Below are 27,025 nucleotides of genomic sequence, written 5' to 3'. Positions count from 1 at the left end.
AAGCGGACATAGGGTTAAGAATTTTAGAGGGCCCCTCGCGGGCGAGCTTCGCTCGCCACGCTTCGGGCTCGGCCTCGCTCCGCTCGGCTCTTTTTTATTCTAACTCTATGTCCACTTGGATAGTGGGGATAGAACCTGGACTCACGGCGCAGGCGCCGTTCGTCCTCGGCAATTTTCGGAATCTGTGTTCCTGTGTACTGCGCATGCGCAGTACGCAGGGGACAGCTTCTGATGGGGGACTGTATTTTACAAGACACCGGCGCTTCCTGACCACGCCCCGTCCTCCGTTCCATTGGTGGAAGTGACGAGCCGCCGGAAGAGGTGTCAGTCCGGTGCGGGGAGCAGGGTGAGGTGAGGACGGTACGGTGACGGGGGTGTGTACGGTGTGTGTGAGGGGGAGGACAGCTGGAGTAGCCGGTAACCAAGGCTGCGTTGCTAGGGACGTGTGGTAGGCCTCATCCAGAATGAATGGAGAATGGGGGTTCATAGTGCTGCAGTGTCAGTCCCAGTGCTTGGCTTCTAAGGCCGTACAGCCAGAATGAGGGGGGAGGGGGCTGAGCTCCCTGACACCTGTGTGATCTCCACATCTCATGACATGTTCATGTTTCTCTGTGTATGTGGGGGATCTGATGGCCTCCACACAGTCACCTAAAGGATCAGTCCACCTATAGAGGGGGATGGGGGCCGCCATTGTGGAACTGCTTCTGAAAATGCCAGATACCTGGCTATGTCACAATCCAGTACCTATGAGGAAACTGCCATTACATAGCATGGGGATACAGCCTCTCACTACAAGGCCAAGTATAGACTGATAACAAGAGAGGGGACTACAGATCCCAGCACAACCTCTATACACTCTATATTATGGGGATGCAAATCAGTACCGGATCCCTGCATCGCCCCTGTATGTGTGCGTGGAAATATCATCTTTCTGTAAACGCACAGGGCAGTGTTGGATGTGGTGCCACCTGAATTCACAATTTTTGCTGCTTCCCGCATGGCAAAGATGGCCGCTTTGTGCAGGGTGTACACATGCGCCTCCACGTTGTGTTGATAAGCAGTGGCAGCTGGTGCTCCATTTTTTTTGGGGGGGGGGGGGGGGGGCGGCGGTAAACAAACCACTCCCCCAGAGGAGAATCAGGAAGACCATAGCGAATATTCACTATTGTCACACAACTGGGTGGGCTCAGGGCACAGTGCTCTAAGCCCCAAGCCCATCTATTTTTGAAGCCAATTAGAGCCTCAGGCTCTGATCATGTGCTTCAAAAAAATAAAACTCCATTGAAATCCATGCATCCGGTGCCCTACCTATAGATTAGGGGGGCGGCGCTCCTAATGGATGGGCCACCACTACTGATAAGTGTCACAGAGCAGAGTTTACTGCCAGACCGTTGTCCCTGTCCAAGCTCAGTGACATTAAAGTGGTGTTGCCATAAAAAAAAAAAAAAATATATATATATATATATATATTGTGGCTTCACAGCCGGGGGCCTACTGCACATGCGCGAGCGGCGCAGGGCGCTGTGATACGCCGCACAGTCATCTGGGACACGTGACAAGTCCCAGATGACTGTGCGGCGCGAGGAGAAGTGATGTTACCAGGCCAGGCAATGATCCTGTTGCTGGGGGGTCCCTCCTAATCTGCCTTCTTCATTGCCTGGGCTGGTAACATCACTTCCCCTCGCGCCGCACAGTCATCTGGGACTTGTCACGTGTCCCAGATGACTGTGCGGCGTATCACGGCGCCCTGCGCCGCTCGCGCATGTGCAGTAGGCCCCCGGCTGTGAAGCCACAGCCGGGTGCCCACAGTAAGAATGGCAGCGCCGCGATCGGAGTGGGGAACGAGGGGGGGCTTCGTTCCCCCGCATCGCTGGACCCTGGGACAGGTAAGTGTCCGATTATTAAAAGTCAGCAGCTGCAGTATTTGTAGCTGCTGACTTTTTTAAATTTCTTTTCTTATGGGGCATCCCACTTTAAACCTGCACTGTTAGGCCCCATTCTCACCTGTGCAACCCATCATTTTTATGTTCCTTTTAGTTTATGTGAATGGGCTTTGCTATGTGCGACAAAAGCATCAAAGTACCTTGTTTTATTTTTATTTCTTTTTTCGTGACAAAATGTAGGACTGCTATCAGCATTTGGGGTTCCATTAAAAAAAATAATGGCTCCACAAGTGCATTGCACATTTTTCTGTTCCTTTAGCGCCTTTCCAAAAACGTGGGCAAAAAAATGCGTTGCCTAGGTGTACATGCAGCTTTAACCATTTCAGTACTGGCATTTTCACCCCCTTCCTGCCCAGGGCAATTTTCATCTTTCAGCACTGTCAAACTTTGAACGACAATTGAGCGGTCATGCAACACTGTACCCTAATTACGTTTCTATCATTTTTTTTAGACTGATAGAGCTTTCATTTGGTGGTATTTAATCGCCACTGGGTTTTTTATTTTTTGTTAAATGGGGAAAAAAAAAATACTTTTGGGGGGGGGGAATGTTTTTCTTAGTTTCTGTTATAAAATTTAGCAAGTAAGGTATTTTTCTCCTTCTGGCATGCACTGATTAGGCTGCACTGATCAGTGAGCTGATAATTAGTGCACTGATTATCAGTGTAAACAATGTATTGGGAGCCTTACTAGTTATCAGCTTTCCTTTCCTCCCAGCTGGTGAGGGAGGACTGCCAATAACTGACAAGTCTGTTTACATGTGATTGGCTGTGATTGTGCATAGTTAAAGAGGAAGTAAAGCATCGGGGGGAAAAAAATAAAATAAAAAATACACACTGCAAGGCAAAGGCATAATGCGCTAGTATGCATAGTAGGCTTACCTGTATGGGTGCAAAGGATCGTCACCGATCCGTGATCCAAACGGGTCACCCCACTCAGATTGGCACACGCCATCCCTCCATACTCTGCAGTACTCTGCCGTACCCAGCCAGTACTCTGCCGTACCCAGCCAGTACTCTGCCGTACCCAGCCAGTACTCTGCCGTACCCTGCCATACCCTGTAATGCTCTGTGATACCCAGCCATGCTCAGCCGTACTCAGCCAATGTTACAGTGGGGGAGATTGTGGATATTAAAGTGGGGACTATATGGTGGTGGAATTTTCACAGGTTTTTTGCAAATTCAATTATTATTTGCTGATCCGAAAAATGATCCGATCCGTGACTCTGATCCGAGGAACGATCCGATCCGTGAGTTTTTTTGATCTGTTGCAACCCTACTTACCTGTAGGTGCAAGAAATATCTCCCAAACCTAAAAGGTTTAGGAGATATTTGCAGAAATAGCCACAGCGATGTCTACGGCGCATGCACGGGAGTGACGTCATCGCGGCTCCGGCCAGTCACAGCGCCTGATGTCTACGGCGCATGTGTCGTAGACATCGATGCGGCTATTTCTGCAAATATCTCCTAAACCTTTTAGGTTTGGGAGATATTTCTTGCACCTACAGGTAAGCCTTAATCTAGGCTTAGGCCTTCATGTGTGCCCCCAAGGCAGCTGCCTCAATGCAACATATTAGGGCTGAAACAACGAATCGATTATTAAATGAATCGATTACTATTTTCATAATTGATTAATCGGCCAGTAACAAAATGGGGTTAAATCAGGGCTCGACAAAACCCAGGCGCCAGGTCGCAATGGCGACTGAAAATTGTGTCCTGGCGCCTGGGTTACACTGCAGCAGTGGTTGGCATTCCTCCCATGTGGCCCCCCTCGCCGTGGGTGACTACAGTCGAGCTGCCCGATATTTGAGGCCACGGCTTTGTGGCCTGCTGGAGCAAATACACGCTCCTCTTGTGCGAACCAGCGCCCTCTGGTGGGTGGTGCTGCGATGAGCACGGCTTGCACTCACTCCAGTGGAGGAAGTCAGCAGCGGTGGCCGCCGATTGGCTGTTACCGGCCGCGCTGCATTCTGGGGTTTGTAGTCCAGAGCGCAGCACGTCAAAGGACAGATAGAGCTGTCTTTGGCCAGGCGAGGGGGACGGAACGGAGACGGGAGCGCTCCGCTGGTGGGCACTGATGAGGTGGCAGTGAATGTCATTATTAGGCTGTACTGGTGAACACTGAACTGTACTGGTGGGCACTGATGAGGTGGCAGTAAATATCATTATTAGGCTGTACTGGTGGGCACTGATGAGGAGGCACTGATGTGGTGCACTGGTTAGCTCTTATGTGATGCACTGGTGGGTACTGATGAGGTGGCTCTGATGGACACTGATAGGCTGCACTGGTGGGCACTAGTTAGGTGGCACTGGTGGTCTGCACTGGTGGGCACTAATGAGGTGGTACTGATGGACACTGATAAGATGCCACTGATGGGTACTGATGAGGTTGCACTGACAGGCTGCACTGGTGGGTACTAATGAGGTAACACTGATGGGCACTGATGTGCTGCACTGGTGGGCACTAATGGACATTGATAGGCTCCACTGGTGGGCACTGATGAGGTTGCACTGACAGGCTGCACTGGTGGGCAATAATGGATACTGATAGGCTGCACTGGTGGGCACTGATGGGTTGCACCGTTGGGCACTGATGTGGCACTGAAAGGCTGCACTGATGGACACTGACAGGCTGAACTGGTGGGCACTAATGAGGTGGCACTGATGGACACTGATATGCTGCACCCCACCTTTCCACCCTAAACAATAACCTCCTCCCCAGCTCTCCACCCTAGATTTTCTTAGAAGAAGGAAAAATAAAAAATAAAAATCGGCCGCAACATATATCGGCCTCCCCGATTTCGAAATATTGGCATTTTTTTTTTTTTTTAACTTGCCACCAAGCGTGAGCAATTCTTATTGCCCGACGCCCCAAACATGCAGCTCTAGGCACTGGGTAGCTGATTTAAAAAAAAAACTGGCTCCTAATTTTTTTAGCTGGCTCCTAGATTCTAAGCAAATTTGTCAAGCCCTGGGTTAAATTCACAATACAATTCACACGATATCCCCCCTCTAATGGTATATACACGATATCCCCCCTCTAATGGTATATACACGATATGCCCCCTCTAATGGTATATACACGATATGCCCCCTCTAATGGTATATAGTTTCATAGTTAGTAAGGTTGAATAAAGACACCAGTCCATCCAGTTCAACCTGAGTGAGTGTCTACAATTGTCCCTTTTCCCTATACATTGCTATACCCACATCAGTCCCTATCTTCAAGGAGCCCACAATCCAAGGTCCCCATTCATATACTAGGGCCAATTTTGGACAGAACGCCAATTAACCTACCTGCATGTCTTTGGATTGTGGGAGGAAACCGGAGTACCTGGAGGAAACCCACGCAGGCACAGGGAGAACATACAAACTCCAGGCAGGTAGTGTCGTGGTTGAGATTTGAACCAGCAACCTTCTTACTGCTAGGTGAGAGTGCTGGCTCCTAGATTCTAAGCAAATTTGTCAAGCCCTGGGTTAAATTCACAATACAATTCACACGATATCTCTCCTCTAATGGTATATACAGTATATCTTCAATAGTATATATACCCTCTAATATATACAGTATATCTCTTCTGTCTGTTATTCTCAGAGTGGATTATATATTTTGCTCCCTAACCATATAGTTGGGTATTTATATTTACCACTGCATAGAGATATTTAAGAATAAATTGCCTTTTTTTAAAACTTTACATATTAACTAAGGCTGCTTTCACACTGGGGCGGTATTCAGGCGTTACAGCGCTAAAAATAGCGCCTGTGTAGCACCTGAAAAAAACCGGCCCCTTTCCCTCCAGTGTGAAAGCCGGAGGGCTTTCACACTGGAGCGATGCGCTGGCAGGACGGTGAAAAAAGTCCTGCTAGCCGCATCTTTGGAGCGGTGAAGAAGCGGTGTATTCACCGCTCCTATACCGCTCCTACCCATTGAAATCAATGGGACACCGCGGCAATACCGCCGGCAAATCGCTGCTGCAGCGGCGCTTTGCGGGCGGGTTTAACCCTTTTTCGGCCGCTAGCGGGGGTTAAAACCACCCCGCTAGCGCCCGCAGACCGCCGCTAAAACGACGGTAAAGCGCCGCTAAAAATAGCGGCGCTTTACCGCCGACGCCGCTCCCGCCCCAGTGTGAAAGCAGCCTAAATTATACACCACACTTTTTTTAAGGTTATTAACCGATTAATCGAAACAATAATCGGCCAACTAATCGATTTATGAAAATAATCATTAGTTGCAGCCCTACAACATATCCTGTTGTACACGCTCAGCCGCATTTCTCAATAGCATATATATTTCATAAAGCAACCCTAGGTGTGAATTCTGTCCATGGAGGCCGACTCCACCAAGCCCCCCTACTGACCTGGGAGGACCTCCTAGTACCCTTATCGGTGACCTGCTTATGAGTCAGAGACCTGGAACTTGCATGTTGTACATGAGCATGAGAAAAATACCCAAATTCCTTGTCTTTATAGCTGATCTGGGTCATCAACTTGAGATTTTGAAGCTGCAGTATCAGGATGACAGCCAGGGGACACAGTCCCAAATAAAGGCTCCAGAAATGAGAGCCTACATTATTCACATGAGAAGTTTTGTTTAAAATTTCCAGCTCTAGGATTGTTTATTGGAGTTCTGTATGTATTCACCCGTTAACTTTTTGTATTTTCGTGTAGAGGGGAAATCTCCATGTATAGATGTTTGTGTTCGCTTCCTTAGTATTATATTAACGCTTTCATCATTTGAATTGGCTGTAACTATAATTTCTCAGTTTAACAGAAGAGTCTGCAGCATCATTAAGGCTCTGTTCAGTGTCACAGTGGTCTGCTTAATGAACTAAAATGAATTAAAAAAGGTTCATGCAGCATTTTTGGCATTGTACAGTGTATTACGATCACACTAACACCTGAACAGTAGTGGTGCAATGGATCAAAAAACTCACGGATCGGATCATTTTTTGGATCAGCAAATAATAATTGAATTTGCAAAAACCTGTGAAAATTCCACCGCCATATATTCCCCACTGTAATATTGGCAGGGTATGGTAGAGCATTGGCAGGGTATGGCAGAGCAGGCTGTCAAAGAGCGGCTCAGTGGGCACTACAGATGCAGCCCACAGCACTGCATCCATCCGATCTCTCCCCCTCCACTGTACAGATCAGTACACAGAGGGGGGAGAGGAATCGGCGTCATGACATGACACCGGTTTGTTTACAAGTGATCCCTCTATCATTTGATGGAGCGATCACATTGTAAATGGCCTGGGTGTAGAAAGATGCCCGCCGCTTCGGAGCTAGGTTGAAGTCGTGGCCTTTCCTAAGGCCGTGACCGCGGAGCGCTCCACGCATTGTGGCGTGTGCCGATCCGAGCGGGATGACCCGTTCGGATCACGGATCGGTGACGATCCGTTGCACCCCTACTGAACAGGCCCTAAAGCCTTGTACACACGATCAGGTTTTCGGACAACCATTTGTCTGTTTTTGGTGCATGCTAGTCTCATATCGAAAGTGAAGAGGTTATTCACCATACGAAAATTCTCGTATGACAGACTACAACTTCAGAAGTGACTTAAACCGTACTAATTAAAACTAAAATTAGACGTTGAGTTCACGTACGGCAAAAATTTTATAGTCTGCACATCCAGCTTTTGTCAAATGAAAAATCGCAATCGGCTGTCGAAAAGCACCATACTAATGATCCAAAAATCAGCAGATCGTTCGGACGAAATTTTAACATCTGATTTTCGTATCGTGTGTAAGGGCCTTAAGAGTCTGTATTAGTGGGCAAAGGCAGTGTACAAGTTTGAGATGCGTCTGCAATCATTCATGATTAATTGCTAATGCAGTTGACCTGCTTCAAGGCTAGGTTTACCCTTTTTTGTTTTATCTCTCTCTCAGCTCCCCTATGTACCTACCAATATACCATTAAAGCGGAGGTCCACCCTAAAATGGTCCTTCCGCTCATCGGAATCCTCCCCCCCCCCCCCCCTCCGGCGCCACAATTGGCACCTTTCAGGGGGGAGGGGGGTGCAGTTACCTGGATAATCCAGGTAACTGCACCCACTTCCGGGATAGCTCTCTGCGGAAACGGGCGTAGATTACGCCCCTTTCTGCAAGTGCCCGCCCCTTTCTGCAAGTGCCCCGCTGCCTGCTGGGAAAACACACAGATCCCAGAGGCAGCGGGGACCGTCCTTATTGCGCAGCGCGGCTCGCGCATGCGCAGTAGGGAACCGGGAAATGAAGCCGAAAGGCTCCATTTCCTGATTCCCATACCCAAGATGGCGGCGGCAGCACCCGAGAAACGATCTACAGATCGGCTTCGGGTGCCCACATCGCGGGCGCGCTGGACAGGTAAGTGTCACTATTTTAAAAGTCAGCAGCTGCAGTATTTGTAGCTGCTGGCTTTAAAAAAAAAAAAAAAAAAGCGGAGTCCCGCTTTAATGTACTTCTGTTGCAGAAAAATAAAAGCTTTCTTTGATTTTTAGAACAAGGCCTTACCTTAGCCCCTGCTATGTTCATACGCAGGATAGTCCTTTCAAGTGAATTGGCCCCCCAAAAAACATGTAAAGAGACGTGTATGTCTCTGTCCGCTCCCTCCTATGTACATGTATAGTGTATCTGCAGATATCTGACCTTTTTTAAGAAATCCGCATCGACTGATTTATTATGCAAATTAGGCCTATGCACGGTGTACCAGAGCCAGAAGGTGAGTGCGGGGATCGGAGGCAGGGTGGGCTGGGCCGGGGGCAGGGTGGAAATTTCCCCCCAGGCCGCCTACCTTCTATTCAAAATGGCCGCTATCTGCTGACTGTTTGTTTTTTGTGGAGGAAGTTGGCCTCAGCGGCCGCCGATTGGCTGTTACCGGCCGCGCTGCCTTCTGGGAGTTGCAATCCATCCATCAATCAATCCATTGAACATTCTTCCTGAATGCATTTTTTGGCTTTACAAAAAATGCTTCTAAACTCAACTGCCTAGAAACTACTATAAACGACCCTGTGTACATGTCCTGATAAGATAACATAGAGGAGCGTTCAGGAGCAGCTGATAAAACGCCCAACTGTTCCTAAACATCTGTTTAACCAGCAGCAGTGTACATGAGGCCTTAATGTGGCCTTAGATATAGCAGAAACGCTTTGCAGATTTTGCTTTCCATGATCTTCCAAAAGTTTCAACCCATGGCACTGCAGTATGTCTTGCGTGGCGATGATGCACATGAAAACATTGCTGTAGTGCAGTGATGGCGAACCTTGGCACTCCAGATGTTTTGGAACTACAATTCCCAGGATACTCATCTACACTGCAGAGTGCATGAGCATCATGGGAAATGTAGTTCCAAAACATCTGGGGTGCCAAGGTTCGCCATCACTGCTGTAGTGCATAGGTGTGAATGGGCTCTTACTGTCTTATCTGCCAATGGTTTTTGTAACTTCAGCTATTCTTGTGACATACACACACCCTGCTGCCTCCAGGGTCAGTTCATTGCACAATGGTGAAGATGCTGAATCGCTGCCAGTGAGAAGTTTGGAGAGGTTGATAATAGAAAGTTGAATTGCAAAATCAGAAACAACATATTTCACATTTCATCTGTCTGCCCATTCGTGTGTGTGTATATATTTATAAAATTTCAACTGTGTTTTGCTTTAAAAGCAAATTTAGGGTGTAACATGACAAATGGTCATGTTCCACAGCCTCCCCCCACCCAGACCTATATAGTAGAGCGGGACGATTAATCTTTAACAAAATGCGATCTCGATTCAACCCTGCTCACGATTCCACCCCCTAGAGACCCTAGAGAATAAAATGGAGGTTGTTGCAATATTTTATGTCACACTGTACTTGTGCAGCGGTCTTTCAAATGCAATTTTTGGGGAAAAAATACACTTCAATAAATTAAAAAGAAACTAAACAGTAAAGTTGGCCCAATTTTTTATTTTTAAGATGTTATGCCACCAGAATCTTAAGAGAATCGTGATCTTCTAAGCAAAAAAATTGTGATTCTTATTTCAGCCAGAATCGTGCAGCTCGTCAATATAGATTGTGGCTAAACTGGCTGTGTGGTGGGCTTGGCATATTTGGGGTGTGGGAAGAATACAATTTTGACTGCGAGATTGCAGCGTTAAAGTGGAACTAAAATCTTTCGATCAACATTGTTAAATCCCCATACTGCTAGCATTAGTAAATAAATAGGAAGGTATATTGTATTGACTTTTTTTTTTTTTTTTTTTTTTTTTTTTTTTTTTTTTTTCTACATTTAGTTTAGAATTGGCTTTTGGCCAGAAGTTTTCATGGGCTTTTTTTTTCTTCTGGAGTTGGGGAGGAAGGGCTTTCTGAGCTAATGCATACCCTCCTGTCTGCATGTCTGAGCTAAGGGAAGATGGATTCCAGAAAGTAAATGCTAAATGAATTGCCTGCCCTTGCTGAAAAGATGTCTGCTGCTAGAAATACTGGGGGGGGGGGGGGAGATGGAAACATGGGTGGATGGTGGAGTTTGCTTGGAATGTTACCAATTAGTTAAAGTGGAACTTCGATCTCTCAATCAGCATTGACTATTTTTAAGCCTCATGCTCCATATTTACTTGTTTTAAATCCTTTAACATTTCTTCAGTTATTTCCTGGTTTCCATGCCTAAGCAAATGATGTCCTACATCCCAGCAGTCTCAGGAGAGGAGGTTTTTTTTTCTTAGCTAAACACACCCTCTTGAGACCCTCTTGACTTCAGCAGCACATGCGCTCCGGGGATTCTCGGCTGAAAGTCCGGCAGCCGGGAAGAAAACGCCCACGCATGTGCAACATCGCGACTCCGGACACTCACAGCGCCGGAGCCGTGATACCCGGAAGACACGCTGAGGGAACATGTGAGCTCCCTCGGCGTGGACCGAGTGAGATGCTGGCACCTCCTTCTAAGGTAAGTATTTCATAATGACCATTATGCCGTTTCCCTTACAGGTGTAGAAAAAAAAAGTCAGCGGGTTTACTCCCGCTTTAAGCATGTAGCCACAAACTTGCCCCCACTACATGCTTGCTCCCATAAACAGTGCAGACATCATGGACATTTATGTTCTCATACATAACAAACATTTACTCAAGCATGGCTTCAGACATGTCAATTACTTTTGCTCAACAGTTATGGTAGAATGGCAGGGATTTTACGTTTCAGGACATAAATGTCTTTGTGCACGAGGCCTTGGGGAGCAAGCGTGCTTTTGTTTGGAATCAGTAGATAGACTGTGGCGCACACACACACCGCAATCCAGAGGTGAAAAAAAAGCTGATCGCTGGCTAATGTTAAAGGGACATCAGTCCCAAAGATTAACCTCTTGAGATCCGCGCTATAGCCGAATGACGGCTACAGCGCGGACCTCCTTTGCCGGGACTACGTCTATTGACGTCGTCCCGTGCACGAGCGGCCTGCGCGCCCCCTGAGGGGCGCGCTCTGTGATCGGCGAGTCAATGAGACTCGCCTGATCACCGATCCGAGCAAGGGGTCGATCCCGACCCCTTACCACATGATCAGCTGTCAGCCAATGACAGCTGATCATGTGCCAAAACAGAGCCGGTAGAAAAAAAAAGCCGATCACCGGCGGCCAGTGTATCAGGACCCACCTGCCCCCTGCCAGTAACCCCCAGAGCCTTAATAAAGTGCCACCCAGCAGTGCTCCCCATCAGTGACCATAATGCCACCCAGCAGTGCCATAATCAGTGCCCACAGTGCCATAATCAGTGCCCGCAGTGCCATACATCAGTACCCACAGTGCCACCTATCAGTGCCCACAATCTGCCTCAACAACATTGCTGCACCTCAGTGCCACATATCCGTGCCGATCAGTGTCATCTATCAGAGCCACCTATCAGTGCCCATCAGTCCCATCTATCAGTGGTACCTATCAGTGCCGCCCATCCGTGCACCCCATCCGTGCCACCTATCTGTGCCCATCAGTACTGCCTTATCTGTGCCTATTAGTGTCGCCTTAACTGTGCCCACCAGTGCCGCCCATCAGTGCCCACCAGTGCCGCCTCATCAGCGCATTTCAATGAAGGAGAAAAATGACCTGTTTGCAAAATGTTATAACAAACTAAACATGATTTTTTTTATTTTTTTATTTTGCATCTTTTTTTGTTTGTTTAGCAAAAAATAAAACTCCGAGCTGTAACTAAATACCACCAAAAGAAAGCTCTATTTGTGTGAAAAAAATGATAAAAATTTCATTTGGGTACAGTGTTGTATGACCGCGCAATTGTCATTCAAAGTGCATCAGCGCTGAAAGCTGAAAATTGGTCTGGGACTGAGGGGGGTTTAAGTGCCCAGTAAGCAAGTGGTTAAGGAACACAGGCACCTCATCTGTGCCAATCGGTACCCCCTTACATTGCCACCTGCCAGTGCCCACAGTGCCACCCATCAGTGCCCATCACTGCCGCCGCATCAGCAGGAGAAAAATTACTTGTTTGCAATTTTATTTAATTTTTTATTCAGTCTTTTTCAATATTTTTAACAAAAAATAAAAACCGCAGAGGGGATCAAATACCACCAAAATAAAGCTCTATCTGTGGGGTACAGTGTTGTATGACCGTGCAATTGTCATTCAAAGTGCGTCAGCGCTGAAAATTGGTCTGGACAGGAGGGGGGTTTAAGTGCCCAGTAAGCAAGTGTTTAACAGGTTTTTTGCTCTGCCAGAGAGACTATCGGGGATCTAAAAGCAGAGAAGCACACAAAGCGGCTATTCACACCCCTTCCCTCTGCTGCCCATTTACAGAAGCCAGAATGTGTTCACACAATACAAAGGCTTCTGTGACTGGGCAGGAGGAGGTGAGGGGCAAGAATAGCAGCTGCATGGACTCTACTGTTGAAGGTGTAGAGATCAGAAGAATACCTGCTCTGTGCAGTGGTTTTGCACAGAGCAGCCCTGGTCCTCCTCTTCTTGGATCCCCACTGGCGCTCCTGGCCCCTCCCTCCTTCCGAGTGCCCCCAGAGCAAGCAGCTAGCTCTGGGAGCACACAAGCAGGCTCACTCCCAAGCTGCTGCTTGGAATCTGTCCTGGAATTCAAAAAAACTATAATTGTACCGGCGCTCAAAACTACTCCTTCTTTCCTTGTAGGTGCGCTGCAAACCCAAAATGTTTTCCCCACCTATGTGAGCTAAAAATATGTACAAAATAAGCTTAGGGTTTGCGCCTCCTCTCACTATTATCCCCAAGACCCTAAAAAGTGCTTATACTATGTGTATACCAAAGCCACTTATAGTCACTCACTCTATTATTACAACATATAAATAGTGATCACCGAAGGGAACCCCCCCCAAGTATACATCAAAATCACTGCTCCTATTGATAATAGAAAACACAAAATTAGTGTAAGTGTATATCTCATTAGATCAAAGTCCTTATGCAATGGTTCTTTAATCCGGATCAAGCTGCTTGGACTCAGGTCTGATTCACCCTTTGATAAATATTCCACACGTGTCACCGAAAAAAGCCAAATTGTGCCACCACCACCTTTATAGAATGGCCACTCACCAGACTTCACCATACAATAAGCCTTCGGTTCATTCAATGGATAACCACTCCTCAATCCACTCTCCCGTTAGCAATTCCTCAATATCCATGTATTCATATAAAGGTAAATGAAACCAACATAGTGTAAAACCGTTTCACCTTTAGGCCGGGTTCACACCGCTGCGATGCGGGAACGCCGCGAATCCGCGGCGTTTTCCCGCATCGCACGACTCCCGCCGGCAGTTCACACTGCCCTATGCGAACGGCTGGGAGTGTCAATGATATGTTAATGACACCCCCAGATCCGATCGCATATCGCAGTGCGATCTGCCGACTCGCACAAGAATCGGATCGCATGGTGTGAACGCCCATGCGATCCGATTCTGTTGCGGACGAAAAAAAGGGTCCCGTGCGAGTTTGCTGCGGGACCGCTGCGAGTTCAGCCATACTATCTGTATGGCTGAACTCGCAGCGCTACGGAGATTGGATGTGATTTGCGGTGCGAATCACATCCGGATCTCCCCCCGCAGCAGTGTGAACCCAGCCTTAATTATGAAAATCTTTTAAAACATATCGCACTCACCTCTCAGTGTGTCTACAAGCCGACACCAAGCTTATCCAGCCATAAGTAAACAACATGGAATCGGGCAAGCCAATGATGTTCCGCAGGTGGTTCTTCCCTCCCTCTACTCAGCCAACCTGTTCCTGGCTCCTCCTTGAAGAAAGTGTATCTCCCACAGCTTCTACACGTTTCGCAGTTTTTGCGTCGTCTGGAATTCAGCTTTAAACTGTTAAAATGATTAGCATGCTACTGCTAGTGTTTGGTAGCAAAGAAAACGTGTAAACATTGTATCCTCTTTCACTTTCTACAAAGTGCGAATTCTAATTCTGTGTGCTGCAGCACATCGCAATCCACTGTAATGTGCTTCTATAAAATAATGCCTGATTTTAACATTATCACAAAGCATAAAGAGCAAAGGATCGTCTCTACTCCCTACCATCCAGGTGGATAAACGATAAAGAGCGGCCTCGGCCTTGATGCATATCATGCTGGTGTGAACAGGCCATATACCTGGAGTCTCCAATTTTTTTAAACAAAAGGCCAGTTTACTGTCCATCGGACTTCAGGGGGGCCAGACTGTGGCCAGGGAGAATAGTTTTTTTTTTTTTTGGCATCAGTGGAAGTAAACTATGCCTGATTGTTGGGGTCAGTGGGAAAAATAGCACCCCTTTGTTGGTGTCAGTGGGATAAATAGTTCCCTAAGGGATGGATAAATGCAAGCAAAGGGCCACATCTGGCCCTCGGTTCACAGTTTGGAGACCCCTGCCCTATACAAAGCGAGACGTTTTGTCTTGTCTTTGCATTGGAGCATGTGGTTTTTTGCAGCTCAGCTGAGGCTGGTGTGAACGAGCCCGAAGACTGATCTAGATATACAGTGTGTGTCTATAAGATGTCACCAAGTAAAAGACCAAAAGATACATAGTTCAAGGGTCAGTGAACCTTAATTGAATGACATAAGATGAAGCATATTTGTAATCTGATCAGGGTATTATCGCCTGTGTCAGAATGTTGGTAAAAAAAAACATACATTTGAGTGTGGATCCCTAGAAGACAGGCTCGCCATGTGTTTGTGATATCCATTCAGTTGCGTTCGACTCTATGGGTTGATTTACTAAAAATGGGAAAATGCTAAATCTGGTGCAGCTCTGCATAATAGCTAATCAGCATTTACCTTCAGCTTGTTCAATGAAGCTTTGCCAAAAAAAACCTGGAAGCTGATTGGTTTCTATGCAGAACTGCACCATATTTTGTACTCTCCAGTTTTAGTATATCAACCCCTATGAGTCTGTCAAAGGATTTGTGTTCTTTGTCTACCTTTCCCTAAGATTTACACAGCCCTACCAAAAAGCAAGGTTTGTACCCCCCGGCTTCTCTACTAGTAAATTAGAACAATTGGGCTTGTCCCTGTCTCCAGCCCTTGACAGGGCAACAAAGAAAAAAAAGAGAGGACTGATGAGTACATATACTCTGTCAGTCTGATCTTTCCTCTTATCAGCTTGTTCTTGTTGGGCTCCATTCACACCTTCCAGAACTTCTTTTGTACGACACGCATCCCACAAGTACGCGTGCTGCGATTTGTTATGCAACAAACACAGCAAACTCGCACCACCATTGGGAAATGATGGCATTACAAATGCGCGACCTATGTTTTTCCACAATTCTGAATCGCGGGCAGAACCGTGCTGATCCCACCTGAAATTCAAATCGCCCAGGAGTGATTGAAGCCTTCGCATATAAGAACTGCAGCACAACTGATTGGCCCCTAATGCTGTGGCTCCCTTTTGCATTATAAACTCTGTTATAAAGTGGATTGCATCTCGGCACTGCTGATCTTCTTTAGCCTCTTTGCAGCCCTTCCTGTCTGTAGGCATGCATTACAGCGATGGCTGCCTGGCATTTCTCAAAGTAGGTTTAGCAATGGTGACAACAGTGCAACATGCCTCATCAATGAAGTCTTGTAGTTTCCGTTGCATGCATGTATGGTACTGCAGGTTGACTACATAGGAGAACAATTGGGAAATGGGGACAAAGCATTGTCCCACTCTAACAGTAAGTGTCTGGACAAGGACATTTTTGCCAAGTTCACTCCCAGAAGTTTAAAATTCAGAAGGTATTTGAGTAATGCTGGCCATACAGGGATAGATTTTCAAACAAGAATATTGTCCAGTCATCAAAGGTACAAAGAATTTTAGTACCTTTTTGATGTAGAGCTGCACAATTGATAAGAATCGAGATTGTGATTATTATTTTTTTCCCCCCTTCGATCTTAACAAAGCATTTTCCCAATTCGATGCAGAGTTCTCTGCTCAAGCTGACAGCTGACAAAAACGAACAAAAAAACAAGCAGTTTGCCAAGTTTCACAACATTCCTCAGCTGCTATAAACATTGCAACGTTTTTTGTTCTTTAGATCAAAGGAATAAACTTTGGTCTGTAAATGAGGGAAGTTTAACCAATTAAAGACTTAACCCTTTTCTGACAGTTTTTTTCTAGAAAATTACTTAGGACCCCCAAACAGCTTTATTCTAAAAAGAAAATCGCGATTCGATTCAAATTTTTACCAGAATTGTGCCGCTCTAATTTGATGACTGGACAAATGTTTGAAAATTGCACTTGCTTTTAACATGCAATTTTAGAATAAATCTAATTCCCAAAGAAAACTGTATACACTATTCATAATTCATTCAAGAAAAAAAATTCATCCTGCTCCTTTTTCAATTTTCTCCTCACAGTGGTTGAAAATGAATGTTGATTTGACCCCACTAACAATTAGAAAATTAAAAGTTCTTAAAACGAGAGATTTCAAACAAAAATCTATGTGTATTGCCAGCATAAAATTCTCTATAACACAGTGGAGTTCAGCAGTACAGACAGCAGGTCATGTAAATATTGCTTGCTTTCCAAGGAGACATTTCATGTTAGAAATACAGGCAGAGTATGCTAAAAGAAAACTGTGGCATTCCATTGTAGCTCTGGCTGTGTGTTTAGGGTCGTTGTCCTGCTGGAAAGTGAACCTCCGCCCCAGTCTAAAGTCTTTTGCATAATCTAACAGGGTTTCTTCTAAGATTGCACTGTAATTTTTAAAAAAAACACATTCACCTCCAGTGCTAATAGATCTTCCCAGGTGAGGAGTAACAGATGTCAGATAAAATGTTGGTGTGAAAGGTATATATGGTATCCCAGAACTAGGTGGATGCTGCCTTCCTCAGATGGGGTAATCCGAAAGGAACTACAAGAAAAACATAAATGAAAGGTGTGCACACCTAGTGCATTACCAGAGATAATTTAATAAGAAATGTTTGTATAAAAGTGGGTACTCACAAAATACAACTAACAAAAGGCCATAAACACAGTACATGGACATGCGCAGAACACGGGTACAGCTAACGTGTTTCGGGGGTGCACTCCCTTCCTGGGCCAGTGCCAGTTATGGGGGGAAAACCCCAACAGACTCCAGCGGCGATTTCAAACCTGCATTTCAGTGCAAGTTGGGGGATTTGAAAGACATCTGTGTGGGTTCGTGCACAGATGTCTATTGAAATCGCCCCCAAAGTCACCAAAACTACTTTTCTTTTTCATGCATCATGGGACACAGAATTGGGCTAATATTCATTACCTGCTGGGTTATACTTCATCTCCAGGTGAATGGGCACTGGTAGACCAAAGGTCTTTAGACAGGAAGTGATCCCCCCTATATAACCCTTCCCATATAGGAAGTAGTTCAGATTTTTACCAGTGTCTACAAGGTGGATGGCACGATTGTTTGAGCCCTCTAGTCCCACAAACGGTTCTTAAATGAATCAAGGGATTGACCGATCGGATCCATTTGACACAGGCTTTATCTGCTAAGATATAAATGGTACCTGAGCCTTGCAAAGAAGACCCAAGATCCTGCAAGGTTTTGCCTGTAATGTGGCATCTGGGCACTGGACCCTGTGAAATGGAATCCTGGACACTAAAGCGCTAAGGCATTCCTGCAGGGGGCTGTATAGGTCCAAGGGAGTGAACCCTAAACCTGAAAAGTGTACCCAGTCCTTGAAGGTCCTCCAGTGACAGAAACCTGCCGTGAAAGGTGAAGATCGGGCTCTTAGTTTCTAAGCTGCCCTGCGCCTGGTCGGGTAAGTGAAAATCCCTCTATTATTATTATTGTTGGTATTATTGTAACAATCAGTCAAGCTAGCTAGAGGCTGGACACCTGTGTGCAGTGACCATATGGGGAGTTGTTGGGCTAGCTGCGTTTGTTTGCAAAATGTACCTTATTTAAGCTGTGTATGCCAAGCATGCAGTGCTTTCAGAAGGCAGTTGTGGGACACAGAGCAGGCTCTAAATCAGGCACTTGCAGCGGTTAATTTCTCCTTATCCGGGTCACGTGAGTCACCAGGTGTTGCTTGTCAGGCTAAAGGTGCTTAGCAGGATTGTTGCATAGGGGCTTGGTGAGCCCTAATAAAGGGTCTCCCTTCTGAGGTGTGTTAATGCTACACTCAGGTACTCCCTTTTTGTAGGCTAGTAACTGTCTTCAAAAAAGAAGAGCAGGACTAACACTACAGGAAAGGGAACACCTATGTCATCAGTAGTTCCTGATGAACCTACTTGTATCCCTCACATTTTATCTCCCGAAGGACCAGTGGCTTCCGATCAATCTGAGCCGCTGCGCCTATCTGGGATTGTGCCTACAGTCACTGCTGCTGCTTCACCCTTTACCACTAAGGGTGACCTGTCCTCAGCCCTAGTCGGGTTAGAGCACAGGATTGCTGGCACAATTGCCTCCATCCCACAGGGTGGTAAGAAGCATGATGGATCCCCCTCCCTGGAGCCTCCTAGTCTGGAAAAGGAATGGGTTGAGGATGGGGAAAAGCTTAAAGCTCAGGATTCTGTGGATGTCCTGGTGGATGAGTCTGCTTCCAAGCAATCTGCACAAGAAGATATCTAGTTGATGTTCTGCCTTTAAGTTGCCTCTTGCAGAGGTTACTGAGCCTCCCTTCTCCTCCCTTTGGGATCCCTGAGGCCTCTTTAGGCCACACAGGCTTTCCCCTTGCACCCTCTGTTGGAACAGGTGGTGTATGCTGATTGGGAACATCCTCCTAAGAGGTTTTCCGTTTTTAGATCCCATGAATGAAAAGTTTAAGAAGTGGAGCATGCCAGCCGTAGACGCAGCAGTCTCTTAAAGAGGAGGTCCACCAAAAAAAATTAAAAATTAAAAGCCAGCAGCTACAAATACTGCAGCTGCTGACTTTTAATAAATGGACACTTGCCTCTCCAGGGTGCCCGAGATGTCGGCAGTAGAAGCCAAGCAATCGATCGTCTCTTGGCTGCCCCCGCCGCCATCCTCGGTGAGGGAATTGGGAAGTGCAAAGTTGCGGCCTCATTTCCCGGTTCCCTACTGCTCACAAGCAAGTCACGGTCTGTGCCCGCACTAGTCCGTGCTGTGTTCTGGGACCTGTATGTTTCCCAGAACACAGCAGGGGGTGACGCGAAGGGGTGTGACTCCCGTGGGAGTCTATTCCCGGAAGTGGGTCCAGATACCTGAGGGTTCCGAAAAGTGGAGGTTCACTTTTTGTGTAAACCTCCGCTTTAAACGAGAACTTGATTTGTCCGGTAGATATTGCACAGGGCTTGAAAGACCCTGTTGACAAGAACTTTGAGTCAGTATTAAAGGCTTCCTTTTCTTTGGGCAATTCAGCTATTCAGCCAGCTGTTGCAGCAATTAGTATCTACCAGTCTGTAAAAGATCAGATCAGACAACCTGACAGGCCTAACCAGGAGGATAATCTGCCTGACAAGAAAGCAGATATTCCTCCAGCGTTGTTTCGCTGTTGACGCATTAATGGATTCAATACAGCAGGTTTCTTGTTTCTTAAGGCTTTTGTGGCTTAAGAACTGGTCAGCCAAGCTTCCTTGTAAGAAGTTATTGGCAGGTTTCCCCTTTCATGGGGAACATTCATCTGGTGATCATTTGGACAAATCTATCCAAAAGATTTCCAGTTCTCTACTTCCTGTGAGGAAAAGCACTAGGCATCCCTCTTTTAAAACTTCAGGGACTGAGTCCTCAAATGTCTCAGCGCCAAGGCAGTTCTGCTGCCAACAGGGCGCAAGGCCAGTGGCAAGCCGCAAGGCCAGGGCCAGAAAAAGCCCTGGGTCCAAAATTCTTTAAAACCCAGCACCAAGCCCTCCTTTTGAGGGAACGCCCCCACTCCATTGGGTGGGGGGAAGGCTGCTGCACTTTGCGGACATTTGGAGGACAATGGTTCAGGACGAGTGGGTCACTTCAACTATATCCCACAGTTACAAGCTAGAGTTGCGGGGGTTCCCTCTCAGAGGTTTTTAAGATCCAGCGTTCCCTCAGATCCTCCAAAAAGAGACTTATTGCTTCAGGCACTACATCATTTAGTGCATCAAGGAGTGATTGTAGAGATTCCTGTAGATGAAACGGGGACACAAGGCCCATTTTGGACCTAAGATGCCTGAACCGGTATGCACAGATCCAGTCCTTTCGGATGGAGTCTGTCCGCTCAGTAGTAGTCTAACTCCAGATGCCTCCATCAATATAAAGTATTTTATGTACCTATCTTTCAGCCTCATTAGAGGTTCCTATGATTTGCAGTAGAGGAACGTCATTTTCAGTTTGTGGCTCTACCCTTCAAGCTTGCTACAGCTCCCCGGTTGTTCACAAAGGTCCTAGCACCAATAAGGGCCCAAGGGATCCTGGTGCTCGGATATCTGGATGACCTCCTGCTCAGCGATCACTTGCTACAGGCTCTAGAACAGAGCATAACATGCACAGTGCGATATTTGGAAAGCTTAGGCTGGATCATAAATACCGAAAAGTCAACCTTGACACCAGCTCAAAGTCTAAAGTATTTAGGTCTGATCCTGGATACGGTCCAAGCAAAAGTATTCTTGCCACCCGCAAGGATCTGTGCCCCGAAGGATCAGCTGCATCAGATAAAGGGCACCAGACAAGCCTACTTCCGGCTCTGTATGAGTCTTCTAGGGAGGATGGTATCCTCCTTAAAGGCAGCGCCCTATGCCCAGTTCCATTCCTGGCCTCTTGTTGGCTTGGAACAGGAGAGGACAAGCCCTGGATTATCCAATGTTCTTATCTCCTTAGGCACGCTTAAGCCTAAACTGATGGATGCAGGATCAGAACCTGTGAAAGGGAAGACCCTTCCTCCCGGTAACTTTGAGAGTACTGACTACAGATGCCAGTCTCTCAGGTTGGGGAGCGACCCCAGAAGGGCTCCGAGGAAATGGTCAAGGACAGAACAGATCCTGGACAGTGGAGTTCAGGACTATCCTATCGGGGTTCAGTCCAACAATGCCACTGCAGTGGCCTATATAAACCACCAAGGTGGTACCAGGAGTTGTTCAGCTTTGAACCAGGTGGACCAATTGCTAGCCTGGGCAGAGGGACATGTGCTGGTTCTATCAGCAGTCCATATCCTGGGAGTAGAGAACTGGAAGGCAGATTATCTCCGCCGCCAGCAGATCTGCCAGGGGGAATGGTCCCTACACCCAGGAGTGTTCCAGGAAATTTGCCATTGTTGGGGATGGCCAGAGGTTGACCTACTGGCATCCAGGTTCAGCAACAAGCTACAGCATTTTGTGTCCCGAACAAAAGATCCTCTGGTAGTTCCATGGAGCCAGTACTCCCTGGTTTATGCTATCCCTCTCCTTCCACATTTGTTGCGCAGGATTCGAAGAGAGGGAGTTCCAGTCATTCTGGTGGCACCAGCCTTGCCCAAACCGCCCTGGTTCCCGGATATTGTGAGACTGACATCAGACGGGCCGTGGACACTTCCACGTCGACCCAATCTACTGTCTCAAGGTCCTATATTCCACCCCAATTTGCATGTCTCTAAATTTGATGGAATGGCTATTGAAGCCAGGATGTTAAAGGACCGTGGCATCTCGGGACCAGTGGTGTCTACCCTAGTGAATGCTAGAAAAGCTGTCGTTAGGAAGATCTGTCATAAGGTCTGGAAGACTTGTATTGCTTGGTGTGAAGCCAAAAAAAATTGCATCATCGGAAATCCGTGATTGGGAGAATTCTCTCTTCTACCATCAGCTGTGGAAATCACATTTGGCTTTGAGTACAATAGGAGGTCAAGTTTCGGTCCTATCAGTATTCTTCCTAAGGCCTTTAGCCTCCCATTCACTGGTCCGAACCTTTATGCTGGGGCAACTCTCTTGCCCCCCCCCCCCCCCCCAATTAGGTCACCTATATTTCCTTGGGACTTGAACTTGGAGCTGTCTCTGTTACAGAAACAACCATTTGAGCCTATCAAGGAAACTCCATTAGACTTGCTGTCACGCAAGCTAGCCATCCTGATGGCCATCACCTCGGCTTGAAGGGTGTCATTTGGCGGCCATTTTGTGCAGGGAACCATACTTGATCCTTCACCACAACAGGGTCGTGTTATGGCCTGCTCCATCCTTTTTGCCAAAACTGGTGTCGGCCTTTCATTTAAATCGGGACATTATTTTGCGTTCCTTTTTCTCTCAGCCTTGTTCAGCAAAAGAGAGATGACTGCATTGTTTGGACGTTGTCCAGGCAGTCAAGGTTTATTTGTCTGGATCTGCAGAGATCCGAGGATCAGACTCCTTTTTTATTTTATGGAGAGGACCCAAGAAGGGGCAAGCAGCTTCCATTGCTAATTGGATTGTGTCAATTGGTCATTCAGGCCTATGGTCTGATGAGAGCTCACTCTACCAGGTTGTATGAACCTCTTGGACTTTTTGCCATCAGGTATCTGGCTCAGATTTGTAAGGCTGCTACCTGGTCTTCAGTGCATACGTTCACAAAATTTTATCAAGTGGATGTTCGAGCAGCCGAGGATTCTGCGGGCTGGGCAGCCGTATAAGGTCTGATGGCTATTGTGTGGCAGGGTGTCTCCCTCCCTTCAAGGCTATTGCTCTGAGACATCCCAGCAGGTAATGAATATTGGCTCAACTCTGTGCTCCATGATGTATTAAAAAGGATTTTTTCATCATATTTACCTGTAAAATCCTTTTCTTTGAGTACATCATGTGGCACAGATGTCCTTCACCTCTTTTTGAGGATTCAGTGCTTGCTACAAAACTCCAGTACTTTTATCTTGGCATATAAAGCCTGTGTCAAATGTATCCGATTTGTTCAAACCCTTGATTCATTTAAGAACAGTTTGTGGGACTAGAGACTTGGAGCTCAGAGAGCTCAAACCAACCGTGCCATCCACCTTGTAGACACTGGTAAAAAACTGAAGTACTTCCTGTATGGGAGGGGTTATATAGGGGATCACTTCCTGTCTAAAGACCTTTTGGTCTACTAGTGTCCATTCACCTGGAGATGAAGTATAACCCAGCAGGTAATGAATATTAGCCTAACTGTGTCCCATGATGTACTCAAAGAAAAGTATTTTACAGGTAAGTATGACAAAAAAATCCTATTTTGGCAATTGGTGCGGCGTTGCGATTCGGAGGGTAGCCAGCAGTAGACATGTCAAATCGGCCTGATGTGAATGGTGGCTTATTGTCAAAGCGTATTAACCACTTCCCGACCGCCGCACGACGATGTACGTCGACAGAATGGCACGGGCAGGCATATGGGCGTACATGTACGTCCCTGCCTTCCCGCGGGTCGGGGGCCCGATCGGGCCCCCGCCCGGTGCCCGCGGCGGTCGGTATTTGTTCGGGAGCGATCCCGGACGAGGGGACGGCCATTCATTCATGGCCACCCCCTCGCGATCGCTCCCGACGAATGAAAATGCTCCATGACATCACTTCCTCTCCTGTAATGTAAACACAGGAGAGGAAGTGATGTAATCTCTCCTCCGTGTCGGTATTTTTCGTTCCGACACCGAGGAGAGAGGATCGGTGAGTTGCACCAACACGACACTACACAGTAGAACATGCCAGGCACACTCACACCCCCCCGATCACCCCCCCAATTACCCCTGCCCCCCAGTCACAGTGACACCAATGTCATTTTTTTTTTTTTTTTTTTTTTTTGCATTGGTGTCATTTGTGACTGTAATAACTGTTAGGGCAGTTAGGGTTAGTCCCCTTTATGCCCCGTACACACGATACGAAAATCGTACGGAAAATACCGCTTTCGATGCGATCGTACGATAATCGGATCGTTAGTACAGAGCTTTCGAGAGCCGATTCGAACAGTACATCCGATATTATTCTATCGGACGTGCACGGAATTTTTTTTCGTACGATGCTAGATCGTACGATTTTCGTGTAATCAGTACAGCTATCGTTCGAAAATGCAATACAAATGCATTACAACACATGACATCACGTACGAATTTTTTTTATGTCGTGCGGGAATTTTCGTGACTTTAGTAAACTCATCAGATTCGATCTGAGATTAGCATGCAATAAAAAACGGACGTTCATTCGTCCGATAATCTCATCGTGTGTATGGGGCATTAGTTCTAATGTACCCCCCTAACCCCCCCAATAAAGGTTTAACCCCGTGATCACCCCCGTCGCCAGTGTCACTAAGGCTGGGTTCACATTGCAGCGGTTTATGAGAACGAATGTGATTCGCACTGCAGTGCAAATCACATCCGATCTCTGTGCGATTCGAGTTCAGCCATACAGATAGTATGGCTGAATTCGTGTCGCACCCGCCGCAAACTCGCACGGGACCCTTTTTTTGGTCCGCAGCAGAATCGGATCGCATGGGTGTTCACACCATGCGATCCGTGTTTGCAGATCGCACTGCTATATGCGAACTGATCTGGGGGTGTCATTAACATTTCACTGACCCTCCCAGCAGTTCGCATAGGGCAGTGTGAACTGCCGCCGGGAGGCATGTGATGCGGGAACCCGCCGCGCATTCGTGGCGTTCCCACATCGCTCCAGTGTGAACCCAGCCTAATAAGCGATCATTTTTCTGATCGCTGTATTAGTGTCACAGGTGACGCTAGTTAGGCAGGCAGGTATTTAGGTTCGCCGCAGCTTTTTATAGCGCCAGGGACCCCCATATACTACCGCATAAAGCCCCCTGATTGCCCCCTAGTTAACCCTTTCACCAGTGATCACCATATAACTGTTACAGGTGACGCTGGTTGGTTAGTTATTTTTTTATAGTTTCAGGGCACCCGCCATTTATTACCTAGTCTCACTAGTGTACCCCTAAATTTAGGGGTGTCTACTTTCCAAAATGGGGTCATTTGGGGGGGGTTTGTGCCATCTTGGCATTTTATGGCCTTCAAAACTGTAACGCCCTTAGAAAGCCTGAAGGCGGTGCTTGGTTTTCGGGGCCCCGTACGCGGCTAGGCTCCCAAAAAGTCCCACATATGTGGTATCCCCGTACTCAGGAGAAGCAGCAGAATTTATTTTGGGGTGTCATTTCACATATGCCCATGGCATGCGTGAGCAATATATCATTTAGTGACAACTTTGTGAAAAAAAAAAAAAAGTTTGTAATTTTCCCGCAACTTGTGGCAAAATATAAAATATTCCATGGACTCAACATGCCTCTCAGCAAATAGCTTGGGGTGTCTACTTTCTAAAATGGGGTCATTTGTGGGGGTTTTGTGCCATCTTGGCATTTTATGGCCTTCAAAACTGTAATAGGTAGTGAGGAGTGAAGTCAAATATTTACGCCCTTAGAAAACCTGAAGGCGGTTCTTGGTTTTCGGGGCCCCGTACGCGGCTAGGCTCCCAAAAAATCCCACACATGTGGTATCCCCGTACTCAGGAGAAGCAGCAGAATTTATTTTGGGGTGTCATTTCACATATGCCCATAGCATGTGTGAGCAATATATCATTTAGTGACAACTTTGTGTAAAAAAAAAAAAAAAAAATTTTTTTTTGTCATTATTCAATCGCTTGAGGCAAAAAAATAAAATATTCAATGGGCTCAACATGCCTCTTATCAATTTCCTTAGGGGGTCTACTTTTCAAAATGGGGTCATTTGGGGGGGGGTTTTGTACTGCCCTGCCATTTTAGCACCTCAAGAAATGAGATAGGCAGTCGTAAACTAAAAGCTGCGTAAATTACAGAAAACGTACCTTAGTTTGTAGATGTGACAACTTTTGCGCAAACCAATAAATATACAATTATTGACTTTTTTTTTTACCAAAGACATGTGGCTGAATACATTTTGGCCTAAATGTATGACTAAAATTGAGTTTATTGGATTTTTCTAATAACAAAAAGTAGAAAATATCATTTTTTTTCAAAATTTGCGGTCTTTTTACGTTTATATCGCAAAAAATAAAAATCGCAGAGGCAATCAAATACCATCAAAAGAAAGCTCTATTTGTGGGAAGAAAAGGACGCAAATTTTGTTTGGGTACAACATTGCATGACCGCGCAATTACCAGTTAAAGCAGCGCAGTGCCAAATTGTAAAAAGACCTCTGGTCATTTACCAGCAAAATGGTCCGGTCTGAAAGTGGTTAAACAAGCTGAAGTTATAACTGATTAGTTACTATGTACAGCTGCATCAGATTCTGTGCATGGGTTTTAGTAAATCTCCCCGATAATGTCTGCTTTGAAGTTGAGGATCTTTGGTATGTTTACATTTTACGCTTTGTTTTCCCAGATATTGCAGCCATGGCGGACTCGGTTCCTAACACTCCTCCCCCAGTAGGGGCAGTGGTAAGTAATGTATATTGCAGTTTACCAATCCTTGGATGTGGTGGTTGAATTTGTATTTTTTAGACTTTTTTTTTTTTTCCCCCCCCTTCGTCTTCTTTTGGTGATCCTGCCAGTAACACACTTCTTGTACTAGGGTGACAACTCTTGCTATACTGTATCTGTGGAATAGCAGCATTATCACCCTAGGGTGATAATACAGAACCCCCCCCCCCCCCATAACACAGGAAGTGTTCTGTAGTTCAGAAGTGCAGGGTTGATAACACTACAGGGAGTAGAGGAATAGATGAGTCCACTGGATTTCTGGTAGGATCAACAGGTATTTCTTAATCGTACATCACGGGACACAGTGCCATAGTAATTACTATGTGAGTTATAGGTCAACTTCAGGTGATGGACACTGGCACACCCTAAGACAGGAAGTCCATTCCCTATATAACTCCTCCGA

At 46.5% G+C, this 27,025-nt stretch overlaps 1 protein-coding gene across 3 annotated transcripts in view; it reads left to right on the top strand.

Annotated features, from left to right (window-relative positions):
* Positions 1–206: 206 nt before the first annotated feature.
* Positions 207–27,025, top strand: part of TMEM33 (transmembrane protein 33) — a 59,370-nt gene continuing 32,551 nt past the window's right edge. The window contains exons 1-2 of one of the 3 annotated variants that reach the window (XM_077477564.1): positions 207–351; positions 26,525–26,580. In XM_077477564.1, coding sequence (XP_077333690.1) covers positions 26,536–26,580 — 45 coding nt within the window. In that variant the 5' untranslated portion in view covers positions 207–351; positions 26,525–26,535. Of the gene's footprint in view, positions 361–26,524; positions 26,581–27,025 lie in introns of all 3 variants that reach the window. The other 2 variants (XM_077477566.1, XM_077477565.1) reach the window with 2 other exon arrangements.

This window comes from Lithobates pipiens, unplaced genomic scaffold (assembly GCF_037356315.1).
Source record: "Lithobates pipiens isolate NorthernLeopardFrog02 unplaced genomic scaffold, aLitPip1_a1.2 Scaffold_13, whole genome shotgun sequence".
NCBI classification, from domain to species: Eukaryota; Metazoa; Chordata; class Amphibia; order Anura; family Ranidae; genus Lithobates; species Lithobates pipiens.
This window is presented reverse-complemented; position numbering and strand designations above follow the sequence as displayed.